Source organism: Blennius ocellaris (genome assembly GCF_963422515.1).
Source record: "Blennius ocellaris genome assembly, chromosome: 8".
Lineage (NCBI taxonomy): Eukaryota > Metazoa > Chordata > Actinopteri > Blenniiformes > Blenniidae > Blennius > Blennius ocellaris.
Window position 1 is genome coordinate 18,726,721 of NC_137657.1, and position 17,820 is coordinate 18,744,540.

The following is a 17,820-nucleotide window of genomic DNA, read 5'->3' on the forward strand; positions in this document are numbered from 1 at the left end:
AAATGGCGTGACCATGAGGCATGACAAGAGGGCAAAAGTGAGATCACAGATAAAGAAAAAGTAATTTCTCTCAAAAGCACCATGTACCAAAGCACAATTACTGAATAATTTGGTAACATGAAAAGAATTACCTTGTCATATTTGCACTATTCTTTTGACTGAGGTTTTACATCAGGACCAGATGAAAGTGGCCAACTGATTATATTTCATCTCCAACTGCGTTTGGTGATTTATGTTCGCAATTTCATTTCTGATCACTCTTGAAAAAAATTCAATATGTTGAATGTCCCTACATAAAACCTATATAGCATGTGGTTTTGCATAAAGGTTCAAACATATCTCAATCAAATACCCTGTTATTTTGTGGAATTGCAATACAAGGCCACAAACTAAGATTTCATACCTATGCATCGAGGTTGAGAACCGCTCCATGTGCCGTCCTCCTTGCACATCCGTGTTGGTGATCCCACCAGGACATAGGGGGCGCTGCAGCTAAAGGTCACCTCTGATTTGAAGATGAAACTGTGGCCTTCCCTCCGACCTTTGGGGGGCATACCAGGATCTCCGCAGAACTTGGCTGGAGAAACAGAAATGTAAAAATGCTGACATGGCTAGCTAAGAGCCAACAAATCCAATAAAAATGCACCGGTGTACAGTATATCATGCACTCTATATGATGTATATGGGAGAAACATTGCACGCACTACTTTGGTGTGACATGCTGGCCTATTATTCTGCCTCAATTTGACTATTGTCACTGATCTGCAGTATTCAACAGACTATTCAGCCAGTTCATAAATAATATGGTGTGTGGGCTATTGCTGTATTCAGGCACAATGAGATCAAAAGTGCCTATAGTGGGGTTTCATTATTGCTGCAGGCCTTGTGGTTTAAAATAGGCTTTTCTGTGACATCTGATTCGAGCCCCCACTGCTAAAATCATTGTCTAATTGTATGACTTGAAAAGTCTACCAGGACTGAATCATTTAAAGTGAGCTGGTGCATAGTTTTATGCCCATCTTTTTTACATGTGGGTAGATGCATTGACATTATTGTTTCAGGATGAATTGCTCCATCCAATCATTGTTTTCTTCTTTGTTGTTTCCAACAATCAACCTTGCTGGTGAGTGGCCACAGTAGGTATGCATGTCTTCATCTTGGCACCAAAGAGGGAGTGAGGAAGGTCATGGCTCTCAATTTGAGATCACAATAATTAGCAAGTGAAATATTAATTCGTTTGACAGAGCCTTCAGGTTAACTCAACTGGAGCCATCTGCTGCGCCTGTTGCTCTCGAATCCTCTTGTATGATATTGCTTCTTTAATGGGACCCCAGTCAGAGCTTCAGTGGATGAAACCCAATAGATTATCGTTGCAGCTCCTTCAATTTATTGGTTATGGTCATCCAATCAAACTGACTAGAATCATTTGAGCTGAATGGCTTTGATGGGGAGAAACGTCGGCCCTTTTACGGTTGCCTAATGTATCGTTCGATCCATCACACGCTTTATATATACATTAATCAATCCACTATAACCGTACAGAGTAGAAAAAAAAGTTCGTTGCAGGAGGTTCAGAAGTGTGCAGCGTGAGAGAGAGCAGAGGCGAGGATGAGAGTCACAGCATTCCGTCACGCAGCCAGAGCACTGCGGGATCAAGCCAATAATAAGGCAGGCTGCTTCTCCAGACCTGACATGTGCTGCTGCGTGGAGGTCTGGAAACTGAGATAAGTTCTCGCTTGCTCTCTTTCTAGAAGTCAGGATCCAACAGGGCCCTCACATAGCCAATGACTGACATAATAGATAGAGTGAAGAAGGAGATTAGAATCCAGCCCAGGCAGGAATGACTAAATAAAGCCATTACTGCAAATACTGTTATCTCAGAAACAAATCCTTGCATTCAAAGACGTATCAGCTCCTGCAATAAAAAAAAACATGTTTGCTTGTAATATAAATCTTTTCTGTACAGAGTGCATTGTCACTTGCAACCTCTTCAGAATGGGTTAGTTTTCCCCTGTTTGATATGACAACAAATAACGATATATAATGTTGAAGTGTATCTGAAAACCATGATTCTCGTCACTTTTCAAATGGCATTGTAAGATTTAGTATTCAGGCAGCATTTTTTTGGGAAAGCTTGACAATACAGGCCACACAGGTGACATGCACATCAGTCATAAACTTCAAGCCGCAGGGAAATAATGTAGTGTTTTATGGATATATAAGAGAAATGGCCTTAGGCCAAACCAAGCTCAGCATATTTAATGTCCCAGTGTGTGAATGGAGGTGGAGGAGGAAGAGGGAGAAATGGAGAAAGAGTAGTCAAATTCACAGTCACTCCTTCTCCTTCCTTGATGAATTATCAATGCTTCAAGTAATAAGAATGCAGAGACCAGATTCAAAGTTGGGATCATACACATGTCACTCCGGACATGTGGGGTGGCACTCCGTTTTCCAGGTATTTCTTCCAAGAAACATGGATGTGCATATAGAGGTAAAGATAAAGTATTTAGAAAATGTTTACTTGCGCAGATGCATTGGATGCTCGACGTTTTGCAGAAGTGTTTGTGACCGATAAACACAATTATACTTGTATTTCTAAGATCTACAGCAGTGCAACAACACAGTATGGCTCATAAACAGCAGGTCAGTGGTTTAAACTACTGCACTAAATAATTTTAATGAACTTATCAGGGTGTATAACAATTATGCTGGATGAAGCTAAAAGTAATCCCATTATTAATTTTGCTTGGCTTATAATTCATCTTTTTAATGAAGAATATCCACAGTGTAATGTACTGACTTGAACATTATTTCTGTTTACACCTCTGTGGATGCAAAAAAACAACAACAAGGGTATGACTAATGTATGTATTTAAAAACATAAAAGAGTGTACGTATAGTAAAGGTCAGTGCCATAACAGCACAGTGAGGATTGATACCAACTAAGGATTTACCTCTTAATAATGTCCTGAGGATTTATAGTAACTACCACCTGAGAGCGCAGTATATAGTGCTGTTCTGACATTTTAATGCATAGATAAAAGCCATTTTCACACTAAATATGATCAGCATTTTCTTCCTTTTGTTCCCATTTTCCCTCCCAATTATTTGCTTTAGTAAACCTTAGTGATTTACCATTGACTTTATATGTATGCCATAAGAGATCAAAGTTTTCTTTTTTTATCTATTTTTGAATGATAGTCACAATGAAGGTCACTCAGTTTATGCCAATTTTGCACAATCATCGGGACCTAGTTTCTATGTCACAACTAACGGAGCTATTAAATGTAATTACTGTGTCAAAAACTGTTTTTTTCTGGCTTGACACACTAAATGCTATCATGGGACATAAAGGTTACTCATATTGCTGCAGGAGGTTGCTTTGGAAGAACTGATGTGGAATAAAATGATTGCACAGTGTGTTGAGGAATGGCACTTGCTCGTCATAACTGCATCTACCAAGGGACACCATTTTTTTAAAACCAGATAACATCTTTTAAGCATTGTGAAGGCACTCATTATGCAATTGAACAACCTATCATTTAAAGTTCAGCAATAGATGCATTAGGGAGCATACAATGACTTACTTGAATGTCTATAAACAAGTGAAATGTGGCGATTTAGAGGTGGAAATTGCTGCTCAGGTACTGTGCTTTTAGTTGAATAGTCACAAGCACAAGCAGTTGGTCAGCTGCCTTTCAGATGTTAAGCACCCAAATGGGGCTGTGTTTGGCTGACTGGAAATGGCCACAAGCATCAGCTGCAGTTATTAGCATCAATTACGAAAATGCACAGAAGTAAATGGAGCTGTTTTTTTAAGTTGTCCAGCGGCCTGCGTGAGGTTTAAGATTGTTGGAACCTGACCCAACATACTTGAATTTACATATCACTGAAAGTCATCAATACAGTGTAGTCAAAGTAATGATGCTTCAGAAATCAAGATTATATATCTTATACATCTTTCAGTAACGGGAGCACTACGCATTCTTTCATCAAGTGGCGTTTGTTTTATTGCACTATGTCTGCAATAATATTCAAGACAGTTGATTCAGAGAGAAACAAACACATGTAAACAATTTATCCTTTTTAATATTTTGGATTCTGTCGAGCCAATATAATGCAAAAATGATTCAGATGACAGTGAGCCACTACTGAGCAGTCATGCATCCCAGAGGTGGTTAGTATGCTTGCAAAGACAATTCTGAGTGGGCCTTAATGCAGTAAAGAGCATCAGATCCTCCTCCTGCTTTTCCACTCTGATCTTCGTCTCCATCATCAACCCAGCAGCTTTCACTCCAGGGCTAGAGGTCAATTCACATTTTGTTTAATCAAAATGTAAATTAGCAGTTGCATTTCAGGTAGTTATAATCAATTATTCAGTTTTGTTCTTTGTAAACAGGATCTGTAGCTGCTTTTTTGTGAGCAATTTTTTTCAACGTTTCAGAAAAAAAGTCATTATGTTGCCAGAGAAAGTGGATTTAGGCGTAAGCTTGATTGACTTGCCAACAACCACAAAAAAATCGAGACCTTGATGTTGTAACTAGGGGCAACACTAATAATCGCTGTTCACTGTCTCTGCAGGACTGTCCTATTCTATTTCTATCGTAATTCTGCTTTTCCACTCAGGTCTTGATGTTAGGTTCTTTTACTTATTCATGACTTTCATTAATTTCATTGACTTGGAATTACCTCCTACAGCGGCAAGCAGCAACATTGGTGCAAGGTGGTTTACCTTCCAGTACACAACTTAAAACCATGGTAAAGAAGGCAGGGCACGCATTGTACAATAACATGGAGGTATATTGCTTTCAGGAGACCTTTGAGAAATTACTCGTTATGTCCCGACTTCCCCAAAGAAAAATGTAAAGTGTAACAACCTTGTCTGAACAGATTATCACAGCTTTTAGTATTCAATGTTTTTGTAAAGTTCAGGCACGATAAAAACGACAGCACTTTCACCGTCTAATGCATGAAGCAAAGAAGAATCATTTATCCTGATTTCCCAAAGATACAATATAAATTCCTGATCAAACGAGGGGGAAGAGTGAACGCAACAGGACGTCAGACTCTAATTATGAGTTCTGCATTTCATATGCTTGAGGCAGAAACATCGAGGGAAAAAAATGAAGCAACAGAAATCTCACCAACGCAATGTGGATGTAAACATTTAGGACATTTTTTTTCAGTGATTTCCATAATTATAACTGCAATTATGATGAACGTCGGAAACGGTGACTCACGCAAGCACTGAGGCAGGTCTCCGCTCCATGTCCCGTTCCCTGTGCAGGTAAGCACAGCGGGAAAGGACAGCTCATAGCCGGGTAAACAGCTGTAGCTCACGCTGGTGCCCCACTCCAGGACTGAGCCCTCCAGCAGGCCATTGGGAATTGGAGGGGGTGTAAGACAGGTCACCACTGTGGGGGTAGATGGGGGCAAAGTCATGAGACACAATACATTAGAAAGCAGCCAGATACGGCGAAAAAGACATTTTCTAACTTGAGGCATTTCAACAGTGTAATTGTGACAGCACATAGAGCCTGTCCACTGAGAAGGGATGTGTCTGTAATTGCTGTATGCTGGCTATTCCCTGCAGCAGTAAAAGGTCTACAAACATGAGGGAGTCGGAGTTAAGGGTGAAATTCAAATCAAACAGTATATGGCTCTTGCTCAGACAGACCACAACAGTCAAAATATCTCCTGTGGGAATAGACTTTAGCAGTTTTGCCTCTCAGTGTAAATACCTGTTTGACTATGTACTTGAGGCTGTTCTGTGTGGAGTTTGCATGTTTTAACAGTATAATGACACCAATTTGCCCGCAAGTGTCGGAATGTATGGCTCTTGTTTGCCGTCTTGCTGTTATGGCCCGGTGGCAGTTGGACATGTTGAAGGTGTATCCTGCCTTTAACTCATTGTCAGCTGGGATTGACCCCAGAGCCCATTACCTTAAATTAGAACAAGTACATATACAGATGACAGATGGATGGAAGGATGAACAAGAAAACGCAATGGTTGTAAAAAAAGAAAAGAAAAGAAAAAGAAAAAATACTGTACGCTACAGTTTTAGACTGACAAAGGAAAGATAATTACAAATCGATCCTCTACCTTTCGCCTATTGAACTAAACAACTACTGGTTGTGACTGGCAACGGACAATGTTAAGAGAGAATTACCATGATTTATGTGGATTAACATGAGTATGGCAACACCCTGGGCCTCACATTTCTAATTAAAATTTTGATAAATGTTGGTAGTGCTGGTAAGCGGGAGAAGCAGTGTTAAACAGTATTAAATAGTGTAATGAAGTCACTTTTTCCACAGTAAATTCTCATTCTCATCGATTTTATCTTCCCATTTATATTCAAAATGATAGGATATTTCAAAGCTCCACAGCGCTTAAGTGCCGCTTGCTTTAAAACACAGCAGGGCTGAAGGTAAATTTACGTGCTGGTTGAAAATGAACACACTTTGTCAAAATGATCATCGCACTGCATGTATTAGCTTATAGTGCTATTTCACAGAATTCAGGAAGCAATATAAGTGGCACTAAATTATCACTTTTCACAGTGTGTATCGTGATGGAGTGAAAAAAAAAATTGGTCTTTAGCCCCGAGAAACAGTCTGTGTTTAGAATGTGAGGGATTTTTTCAACCGTTTCTGTTTGGATTATACTGAATCATTTCTGTGGAAAATGAAGGGACATCTTGTGTCTGTTTAAGCCGTAAACTTTCTGCTCAACAAATGTAATAAATGAATGCATAATAAAGCTGTGAGTTTGTTCTAACACACTTGGAGATGAACCCGTGGGGATGCAGATGGGACATGGGTTTTAAGAATGTGAATAAATTATAGTGGTTGTTTTTTTGGTTGTTTTTTTTTAACTAACATATCCTCCTTTTATACCCATCACTTCTTTCAGTTTTCCTTTCTTTTGAGAAGAATTGTGTATGAAACACTTCATCAAGCAACTATTTATTTAAGTTGTGCAACTGCCGCTTTTAAGTTGACGTCATTAGTCAGCAGTCAATGGCACCAGAAACACCAGACAACGAAAATGTCCCTGTTGTACTCACTTGCCAGAAATGTTCATACCCAATCTGGTGCCAAACTAAAATTATGACTGGCAATTTGACCTCACAAATCCGGTAGGCAAAATCAATTATTTCCCCTATATTTATCTTTGGCTAGATGGAAAATCTGCGTAAAATGAATCACTGAGACTATATCCTTAACCTTTTGTCAGCCTTGGGCCCTGATTCATAATTTAGCTGTGACATTTCTGAGGTGTATTTAAGCCTAAAATTCAATTAAAACAGATGAGAATAAAAGACGACTAATCCTGTAACGCATAGAGAGAATAAAGGCAACAGATTTCATAAATCACACTCAGTACTGAATCTAAAACAACTTGAAAATGATTCATGCAAACTACAGGTAATTTTCTCATTTTAGTCCACATTGAGTCTTACCAGTTATCTGTTGGGAATCTTTGCTTGTATTGGTCTATATCAGTATTTGCTTTATGTTGGGAGTCATGCTTGGTGTAATCATTCTTATTTGCGTATTTCATTTTTAAAACACACGTTATACTCCTAGATTTTGTTGTTGTCAAAAGTAAGACTGACAAATTACCTTTCCTAAAACATCAATGAAATATCCATCCATCCATCTATCCATCCATCCATCCATCCATCCATCCATCCATGAAGTAGGCACATGATGGACAACTTTCTTGTAATGTCAGTATTTTTCCCCCCAGCATAACAAATTACAATAAATGTAGAGCAAGCCACAATGGGATATTCACACATTCTCTCCGAGGTGAAAGTGTGTTTTGTTCTTGGTTGGGACGAGATCCAAAAAGATTCCCATATGGACACTTTCTGCCACAATACAGTATAGAGATGCTTTAGATGCATGCTATTTTAGGAAAGTTATTTAGGCCGTGACGAAGAGTGAATGAAAGTTGGAGGGGAAACTGCAGCAATGTCGCAATCTGTTCTTTTTTAATGCTTTGTTTGTTAGTGTAATTTTGTATCTTAAGGAGATGTGGCTTCACTTGAAAATTGTTTCACTTCAATGATAATGAATTAGTAAAGAGTGCCTTCAGTTTGGGATTTCCATGTTGTGGCTCTGGAGTCTTAATTCCGAGGCCCTTCATTTGAAATCACCTCACTAAAATGCCCATCTGGATGCTGCAACGTAATAGGCCAGCTTGGGTGTGTAAAAGTTATTTCACAGTATGTCACAGTGAGGAAAACCAGGGTGGAAGAAAACAGAAGAACACACATGCAAGTAGGCAAATTATGCTGATTAGAAGAATAGGCCTGCTAATCCCATACGTGCTGCATCACAAATCCCATGTATTGTGGAAAAAATGTAAAGCCAAAAAAAAAATTAAGGCATGGGTGGCAGGGCAAAACTGAATGAGAAGAAGAGAGTGTCCCCATTTTCCTAAGTAGTTCTAAGCAGCATTAGTGCCTCTTAGCTGAACATGCCAAACCTGGGATTCAAACAGAATCCTTGCCGGGCGAGGCTTATGATGCGTCATTTGCACACACACAAATGCCGTGGCTACAACTGGGGTTCACCCATTACGTGTGAGAACTACGCACTGAGCTGGCACATGTAACATCTCTTTGTTTCCTTCACTTTTTGTTTCTATTTTCTTCTATTTCTCTCTATTTCTTAACTATCTTCCAAACTCTTCCCAAACCAAGAAGTTAGCTTTTCACGCTCTCTGTGACACATCATCCAAATATTTCGTGAGAAGACAATTGCCACAGACATCGTGGCAGCTTTAAACCACTCATCCTGGCTTCTTTGCTGCACCTTTGACTTAAACCCAATCACACAAAATACAAAGACAGTCTGACTCTAAAAGGCAGTTCAGTTGGGTGTTCAGTTTCATATGAAAGAAAGGAAAATAGATATTTCCTCAATCACTTTATAAGACAGCTTGCTGCGTTGGCTGTCAGTGAGAGAGATGGTGGCGAAAAAAAAGTTATGATTACCACTGTGCTTTTCTTTTGCTTGTCCCAGATAGACCTCGACAGACACCAAAGTAAAGGAAGAGCGCAGTGATGGGAGGAAAATAATGCTCGGAACAGCTGTATTCTTCCTTAATACCCAATCTGCATTAAGAAATGTTAAAATTAATGTGCAGCACCCACTTAGTAATCACACTTCTCTATCTTGCCTTTCTTTTATTCATTTACCCTGCAAGAGAAATAAGTGCTATCAGAAAAGTGAGAGAGGCAGAGAGAGAGAGAGAGAGACAGAGAGAGAGAGAGACAGAGAGAGACAGAGAGAGACAGAGAGACAGAGAGAGACGGAGAGAGACAGAGAGAGAGAGAAGGCAAGAGGGACCCTGTGGCTCACTGACTAATGCATACAGGTCAGCATGAGCTGACAGCACTCAAGCAGCAGTAGTGGATAAAACGTGTGCAAGCATCTGTGTCTATGTATGCATAAGAGAGATATTTTTGTAATGAATGCCCTTATGTGATGCTGTGTGTGTGTGTGTGTGTGTGTGTGTGTGTGTGTGTGTGTGTGTGTGTGTGTGTGTGTGTGTGTGTGTGTGTGTGTGTGTGTGTGTGTGTGTGTGTGTGTGTGTGTGTGTGTGTGTGTGTGTGCAGCCTAAGCTCTCTGATTTCCCCCCACTCCACATTACCCCCATCAAGCATAGCAGACTGGGGCCCAAGTGCCTGAGCTGTTGCGGTAGCTGTCAGGGATTAGAGCTCGGAGGTTAGGAGCTTCACACACTTTTGTGCACATACACGTGCAAGTTACACACAATCTCTTCTTGTTTTACTCCCTCTCTCTTGATCGCTCTCCCACCCTAACAACTGCAACAAACCACGGACCAGGGCACCTAAATAATAAAGCACACTAATGAAATATTACAATGAGTGTTGTCTACTTTTTTGCAAGATGGTAGAGGGAGCCAGAAGATGTCATGAGGTGAAAGTTTTAAAGCCAGAACTCCTGGAGTGAGCTGAGGAGTGGGGAAGACTACTTCTGGCTTTCAAATAACATACTTTAATATATATCTCAAAACAAATAGAGCCATTAAATTATTAATTCTGTGTATTGGATTGGTATATGTATCACGATGCAAGTGTGCCATTATATGTTTTTTGTGCTTCTTTTCCTCGCATTTTGCTTGTCCTTCACTACTTCTCACGAGGCAAATATAACACCAGCTCATGTCACTGTAACCAAGACAGCAGCCTAAGAATAGTTCCTTAGCAACAAGGAGCCACCATTTGCCTTGGAAGTCTTCCCTTTCCGGGTGTACTTTACAACTTTTCACCACGCGGGGTAAACTTACCTCCATGGTACTCACTTTTGGGCGTCAACCATGGTAATGCTAATCTGCGCCTTCATTTGAGCATCATAAATCACAGAGTGATGGGCATTAAGAGAACTGCATCCTCCTGCTGATTCCCCAAATTCCTTGTTAATCATAGAGTGGAGTGCACACAAACTTTGAGAGAGAGGATTTATGATTAACTGTTGGGAGCACAATTAGAGGGATTCTTGTTGTGATGAAGAGCACTTGCTAGTCATCCATCATCAGGTGTCAGAGGCACTTTCGGCTTTGGCTCTGCACCACCACAGGTGCAACTCTTGATGCAGGTGAAGTGATTTTGTCCTCAATCAAGAGCTACATAAATTGGTTAGAATTAGTTTTAATGTATTTTACCACAATTTAAGTGTGCAATGCAGTCTTTTCCATCAATATAATAAAAATAGCACATGGGTGCAAAAGAAAATGGAGATGTAGTGCAAGCACAAATGGTTGTACGAAGTGAATGAAGCTGTATTGATACTAAATTACTTCTGAATTCTGAATTGCTTGTGGATGTGGGCGTGTGTGTAATTGTGTGCATGTGCATGCAAATATCAGCACATCCCATGTTACTGTCTTGCAAACGTCCACAGTAATGCGTCACTGGCACCCACGTTATCAGAGCACTTAAGTGAAGAGTACGACACTATCTGACCACAAAGGAAGTCCTGCTTCACCTTCCCACCTAATCTCATTAGATCTCAGGGTGTAAGTGTGGACTTTATATTGTACATGACAGTGCGCTTGCATGCCAAGGTTGTTATACCACAGTCTGATGGTTATCAAGGTTGACTGTCCACTGCAGCACAAGGTGCGTGAGGCTGTATATGAATGTGTACTTGTGGGTGGTACTCACCTAGGCATGCTGGCATGGTTCCACTCCAGGTTCCGTTGTTGGTGCAGGTCCTTGTGACAGTGCTGTCCCCTCCTATCATCACATATCCCGGCTGGCACATGAACGTCACATTCTGGCCAACTGCGATATCGTCACCAAATCTGAGTCCATTGGCTGGAATACCGGGGTCACTGCAGGTGATCACTGTCATCAGAAATAAAACAGAAGCAACAGGGTTAAGTGACTGGAGTGAAGTTAACTATTGCATGATCGAAAATGAAAATGGAACATCAATATCATTTTAACAGTGTCTATTGAAACACACTGCTTAACACATGCACACACACTAGCACAGGGTTATCAAGTGAGCACAGAGAGATAGAAATATGGTCCTATTCTCTTGAGATATTTTATTTTTAACCTTCTGTCTGAATTGTTATTGGTTTCCATTTTTCCACTAGTGTAATTTAAATATAACCATGTGCTTTTATTTCCTGTTCAATTGCCATCAGCAAAAGAAGTTGGGTAGTGCTTGCATTGCAATGATTACTAATTATCCATTGGGGACTAATAATTATCCTCTCAGCCAAAACCAGCATTTGTCACAAATGTCTGAAACAGCTGTGCCATATACAATGAAAAACATTGCTACCAAATACAACTCAGCCCTAACCACAAAAAGGTCAGGACAATAAATGTGAATCAAAGCAGAATGAATGCAATGATGAGGAAACCACTTAAACCCTGCAGATGTGTGTAGCTGATGAAAATGAGAAACCTTCCTATATTGAAAAGAATGTTTATTACATTGCAATACAATTAACATATCCCCAATACATCACTGCATTTGACTTTAGATAAAAGTTCAAATCTGTTAAAATATAAACCCAGACCTGCAAAGCCACTGAAATATATCAATCTGTATCAATAGCAAACATTTCACTTTCAAAACTATAATTTGTCTCCTGAGCTCAGAGAGAGAGCGATGATTACAGTATTATATGTGTTGCAAAAAGTACAGTGGACAAACATGCCAATCCATCTATTGTGCTTTATCCAGAATTGATTCACAGGTGGCTGCATCCCTGACATTCCAGTTGCTGAGTTTATCCCAGCTGGAAATTGGTAAAAAGCAGAATACACACTATACAGGCCAAACAGGAGAACACACACAACCACCCACATTCAAACATGGTCAGTTTAAAGAAAAACTAATAAACATGTCTGTGGACTGGTGGGGGAAGCTGTAGGACCCGTACAAAATCTGCACATCTTTCAGTACAATGTTCAAACTATACACAGAACGAATCAATCAAACAGAAAGACTGTTTTGAAAGAGTGCTAGCCACTGCACAGCAATACTTTGTTCCCAAAAGCTTGAAAACTTTTGCATTATTTTCATTTTGGTAGTTTTGAACAAAGTCAAATTTTTAAAACACTGTACCAAATGAGTAAATCGTCAGAAAACATGAAGTGATTTTGACGAGACTGTTGGTAACGGTAATTGCTTCCACCTTCGTTCAAATAAGTCAACATATCTAAATTCAACATAATTCAGCATAATTTCAAAATATTATAACCTTGTCCTGCCATTTTCCTTTACAGTTGGATAATAAATCATTTGATGTGCAAGGATGGCAACTTTACAAATATCTGTGAGGTGTTGGGTTGTTCCTTACTGGACATTAAATTTGGTTTCATCTTGAAACCACCAAACAATTAAGTAAATGTGTTCATGTTATCTGTATTGCAGTGGGCTGGGCATTAGTGCCTTACAGAAAGAACATCCCCAGTAGGCGTTTGCACTTAGAGAACCTTATGTGCAGAGCTAGCATGTTTCCAGTGTGTGCGTGTGCGTGTGCGTGTGTGTGTGTCCCAGTTGTATGGATCTATGGATGTATGTACAGTACTTTATATGCAAAAACAAGTGCAGCAACTGATTTGTGCATTTTTGATGTTTCATCAATGTTATTGCTCTCCCTGTCTGCTTTTTAGTCCCACTGATGTCGCCATCCAGCATTTGAATGTGTTGTTATGCCAAACACAGGATTTTTTTTTCCAGTTCACTAAAACAACTCAGTTGTCAAAGCACAATTTTCCTGAATTGCACTCACAAGCTGTAAACATGCAAATCTGTTCCATTCCGACAATCCTTCTCATACACTGAACATGAAATCAGTGCACAACATCATTGGTCCCCATTGTGAAAATGCAATGAGGTGTTTAGACAATGCTCCGAGATTGCAGTGTAGCTTCAGTCTAAAAAACACATGTGGAGACAGACAAGGCAGCATCATAGAAACAAAAATCAGTTCCTGTGCAAACTGCATGAAGCAAAAATGTCTGCTGTTTTTTCTTCTTCTCGGTAACCTGATGCTTGCTGTGCATAATGCAATCAAGGAAACCACAACAGAGGGATCGTGCATAATGTAGTATTTTTCAGACGCTCTCTGGCAGAATATTTGTCGGTATGAAAAAAGCACTATGAAAATGAAAACAAGGATATTTGATCAAAACATCACGAGTATCCACAGCTGATAAAACTACAGCTATGTTTACTTATGACTAATCACTCATCGTATCATCGTGCAACACGCAGTGTGGTGTTTCGTTGACTTAAACGTCAGGAACATCTGCTTTATTCATCAAACACCATCAGTAAGAATCAGATTTGTGAACATATTTCTGTTCTAAAATGTACCAGTTTGGCAAAACAACCACATGTTCCACAGTGGTCAGCACTTGGTCACTTCGTAGTGGGGCTCAATATGTGGAGATCCCGTGCTCGCTCCAGGCACTCTGGTATACATGGACTTGATGGTAATTGATTACTTTAAATTGCACGTAGGTGTAAATGTGAGTGATTGATCGAAATACTTGACTAATTTAAGTCGGGAATGCAGCCAAAATGATGAAATTATGGTGTCCTCCTGGGTTTCCATTTTTTTCTTAAGTCTCCTCTTTACTATGTCTAATCTTGGCTGCTTCTTGTGGCAGTCTTTCCAAAGTAAACAGATGGCTGAATGCTGGCCCACTATGTTGTCAGGTCTTAGCCCAGCGCTATCTCTGATAAGATTATAGTTGCCAACCTTTATTTGATTGCTTTTTCATCACTCTTGTTTCATCTCGTAGGCCCCAATTTGTACGCACTTATTGCAGAACCTTTCCTGACTTGTTCACCTTAATGTACAAAGCCAGTTTGATGCATATGGTCATGTCAACTCACGCCTCCTCCCCTGAATTAATTTCAGTTTGTTTGTTTTCCCTTTCTGGAGAGGACTTCAACCCTTGGACGTGTTTATCGTCACTGGGTGAAACTAGCTTTGACAGGATTAATTTCAGAGCTTCTTTTTCTGTGCACAGGGAAAACATTTGGGTCTTCCTTCCGACACTAATTGTAGTTTTGGTTTTAGCATTGCAACTTCTTCACAATGAATTTGAGACATAAATGAACACAAATCAACAAGGCTTGCAGGTAAGTGAACAGCCTGCAGACAACAGGCAGGTCTGATGCGTGTCTGACATGAATTGCTATTTGTTGAACGTCTTTTCAGTTCACTTGGAATTCCGTACTACATCCCCTTTAAAGGTTTCTGGACACAATATCCTGTAATCTGTCAGGAGAATAAATTGCAGTGGAATTGGCACAAGGTATTTTTGATGTCTGATACACAGAGTTTCATAATATGGCTGTGGTGCATATGGAAATTGTTCATGCAAGAAAATAAACTAACCTGTCAGCCTTGTCGGACTTTCTTGGGACTGCAGAGGCATTGTGGGTCGTAAAACTACTTTTTGTTGGCAGTTCAGTTTAGCTCATAAATGGAAATTACACAAAACAGGATATAGTAATATAGCATGTAGTTGTTTGCTGAAAATATCACCAGCAAACCATTATCCAATAACCTCAACAGCCCCAAACTGAAGTAGAAACTATAATTTACAGAAACTATGAACAATTTCCAGTGTATCAGAAGAACTGCACACTTGTCATCCCATTCTCAGCTCCCTTCTTAGACTTTAAGTAACAATACACAAATGAATCCAAAAATACTGATGACAGGCTGTAGAAAGTTTATTTCTCCGATTATTACTTCTGTTCTGGTAAACAATTGTTCACACCTAAGCAGAAGTAGCAAATTAAGTATTTGTTCATCAATACTGTATTATACTTTCAGATGTCCTATCTTAATCCTTTTTCTGCCAACTTTATTTTTACACTTTCTTCCCATCTTTGAACCCATCGAAAACAAGTCTTTCAAATGCTCTTCAGTGGTATTAATGTCATATTCAACTTGTGAGTTCATGAATGACGGGAAGAGGGATGGTGAAATCAGATGCACATTTGGATAGTCATTGTTCCAGACTATAGTGTTGTGCTGAGCTGGAAAGCACAGCTTTCTGTTGGTCTACACCCAGGATGGGTTAGGATGCACCTCAAACATTTGTTCCCCGCATGCTTCAGTGAGTCTTGGACATCAGTGCCTTCTCATTCATGGAAAACCTTTGATAGATATTGACTACTTCACACTACGAAAACTGTACAAGGCCTGTCGGTTTTATAATGAACTGATTGCGTCTCATAGGACTTGTCCTCTGATCCAATTTGCTCCTATATGTTTTTTCAACAAAAGTTTCAAGGACGAGCTCTGTGCCTAATAGATTTCAATGTGGCAAATGCAACAGTAACACAACCATCAGTCCATTTTCCCTCAATCTTCCAGTTGTTTTGTAATGTTGGCAGATTTTTGGGATGAACTTCCACCAGAGTTCGCATAAGTTTGTTTGTACCACATAGTAAATCCACTTTTTTTATTTTTCTCCGAGCTCCCAAAATCACGCATTATCTTGAATTAAGCATGATACATCTCTCCAAACATAAGCCAGAAGCAGCTTACATGAATAAAAGACAGCTCATAAAAATTTCAGTTGGTATCAAATAAACCCTTCTACTCAGGAGGTTGAGCAGTGGCCTGAGAGGTTGGAGAGAAAAGAAGAGAGTAAAATAAAATTGTGTCCACATAAATGTTTACGTGTACCTGTCCATCAATGGATGTGGAAATACAAGAAGCCAGCACAATATAGAAAAGCTGCAGGCCAATGATTTCAATAACTCAGCACAGTGTATGGCCTTTTCATTGTACTCTTATCGGTAACAAAACATCTTACTCAACTTACTGGAATGAAGTTAACGCAACAAATCAGTGTTTGTATACTTTATAAAACTGCCTTTGGTATGCATCTTATATTTCATTGATTTGATTTTCAACTAAAACACTGATCTTTTCTTCATTTACTTAACTTTTACAGTGAATTATTATTTTTTGACATGCAAGTGATAATGCTGGATCGTGAAAATTACAGATATTTTAGTATTTGAGCATGACGAGCTCTCCCAGAAGAGAGGATGTTAGGTTTTTCAGTATTAGCCAGCCTTTAAATGTGGTTATTCGGGATACAAGCGCTCAAAAATTAAGATTTAAATTACTTGAAAAACCAGTGTCTGTCACCTCTAAATGCACTAATTTACATTTTGCTCTGAAGTCTTCATTTAATTGTGTCCTCCAACACTTCTGCCTGTCCCGGGAGGGGAATTCCACACCACTGTGAAACTAGGCCGGAAAGGCATGGACAAGAGAAGTGAAGAATATGGAAACTATATTACATAAATCAACTGAATAACAGCACATTACAATACAAATAGTCTCTCTGAGAAATCTGTGTTTACTATTTATTTTCTAAAGTGCTTTATGACTTGTCTTCACAGTCAACTGAGCAAGTCTCTTCTCCAATGCAGTCCAGCGAATTGGCAAATGTCTTAACATGCGCGATAAAATTCATTAATCTGTCACCAAAAGTGTTAAGAGAAATACAAGGAAAGAAACTCGCTCACTGCTCCTCTCCTTGAGCTCATTGTGTGACTTTGATCCGTTCACCTACATGATCGATTACCCATGAACCGTGAAAATGATTGCCTCCTTAATGAAGGCACAGTGAGTCAATCCTACCATCCTAACTTTGCATGTCCCTGAACTGACCACTAAACTTTCATGTGAAGGGATATTATAAGAGAGAATAAGTTAGGTGACAAACTTGCTTTACAGTTGGAGAAAAGAGACACAAAAAATAATTTGACTTCTACGTGGTTAATCATTATTATTGAATTCAATTTTCAATCCGTCTCTCTTCTGCTCATGAATGTCACTCCAGAGACACGTTTAATTTAAAACATGAAAATAAGGTCTATATCATTCATCTTTTGTTGTCATCCAATAGCAAGTAACAAAGAATTAGGCAGAGAGAGTCTGATAACTTTCAGAAAGAAGAACAAGGTGTGATTTAGCTTGATAGTCATGGTGGCGAAAATTGAGTATGGATTGGTATACTTCTTAATTATGACAAGACTCATTTGCTGAGACGCATACACTAAACCACCTGAGAGCTTTGACGCATCACTGAGAGATTAATGCATCATTTCAGCAGCGCTGTGCCTTTTTTTTTTTTTTTTGATGAAATGGAAAAATAACATCAGGTTTAGAAATTTTTATCATCATGTCTAATTGTAAAGTGATGCCTCGCACAGTGGTGCATTCTGTCTGTCATCCTCACATTTATTGTGACTGACATGCATAAA

The 17,820-nt window shown here is 39.4% G+C and overlaps 1 protein-coding gene across 1 annotated transcript in view; it reads right to left on the reverse strand.

Moving 5' to 3' along the window:
• Positions 1-17,820, reverse strand: part of LOC308133227 (CUB and sushi domain-containing protein 3-like) — a gene marked incomplete at both ends in the record, with an annotated part of 215,521 nt that overhangs the window by 17,744 nt on the left and 179,957 nt on the right. The window contains 3 exons of the mRNA XM_080500528.1: positions 404-577; positions 5,241-5,414; positions 11,208-11,390. Coding sequence (XP_080356654.1) covers positions 404-577; positions 5,241-5,414; positions 11,208-11,390 — 531 coding nt within the window. The remainder of the gene's footprint in view (positions 1-403; positions 578-5,240; positions 5,415-11,207; positions 11,391-17,820) is intronic.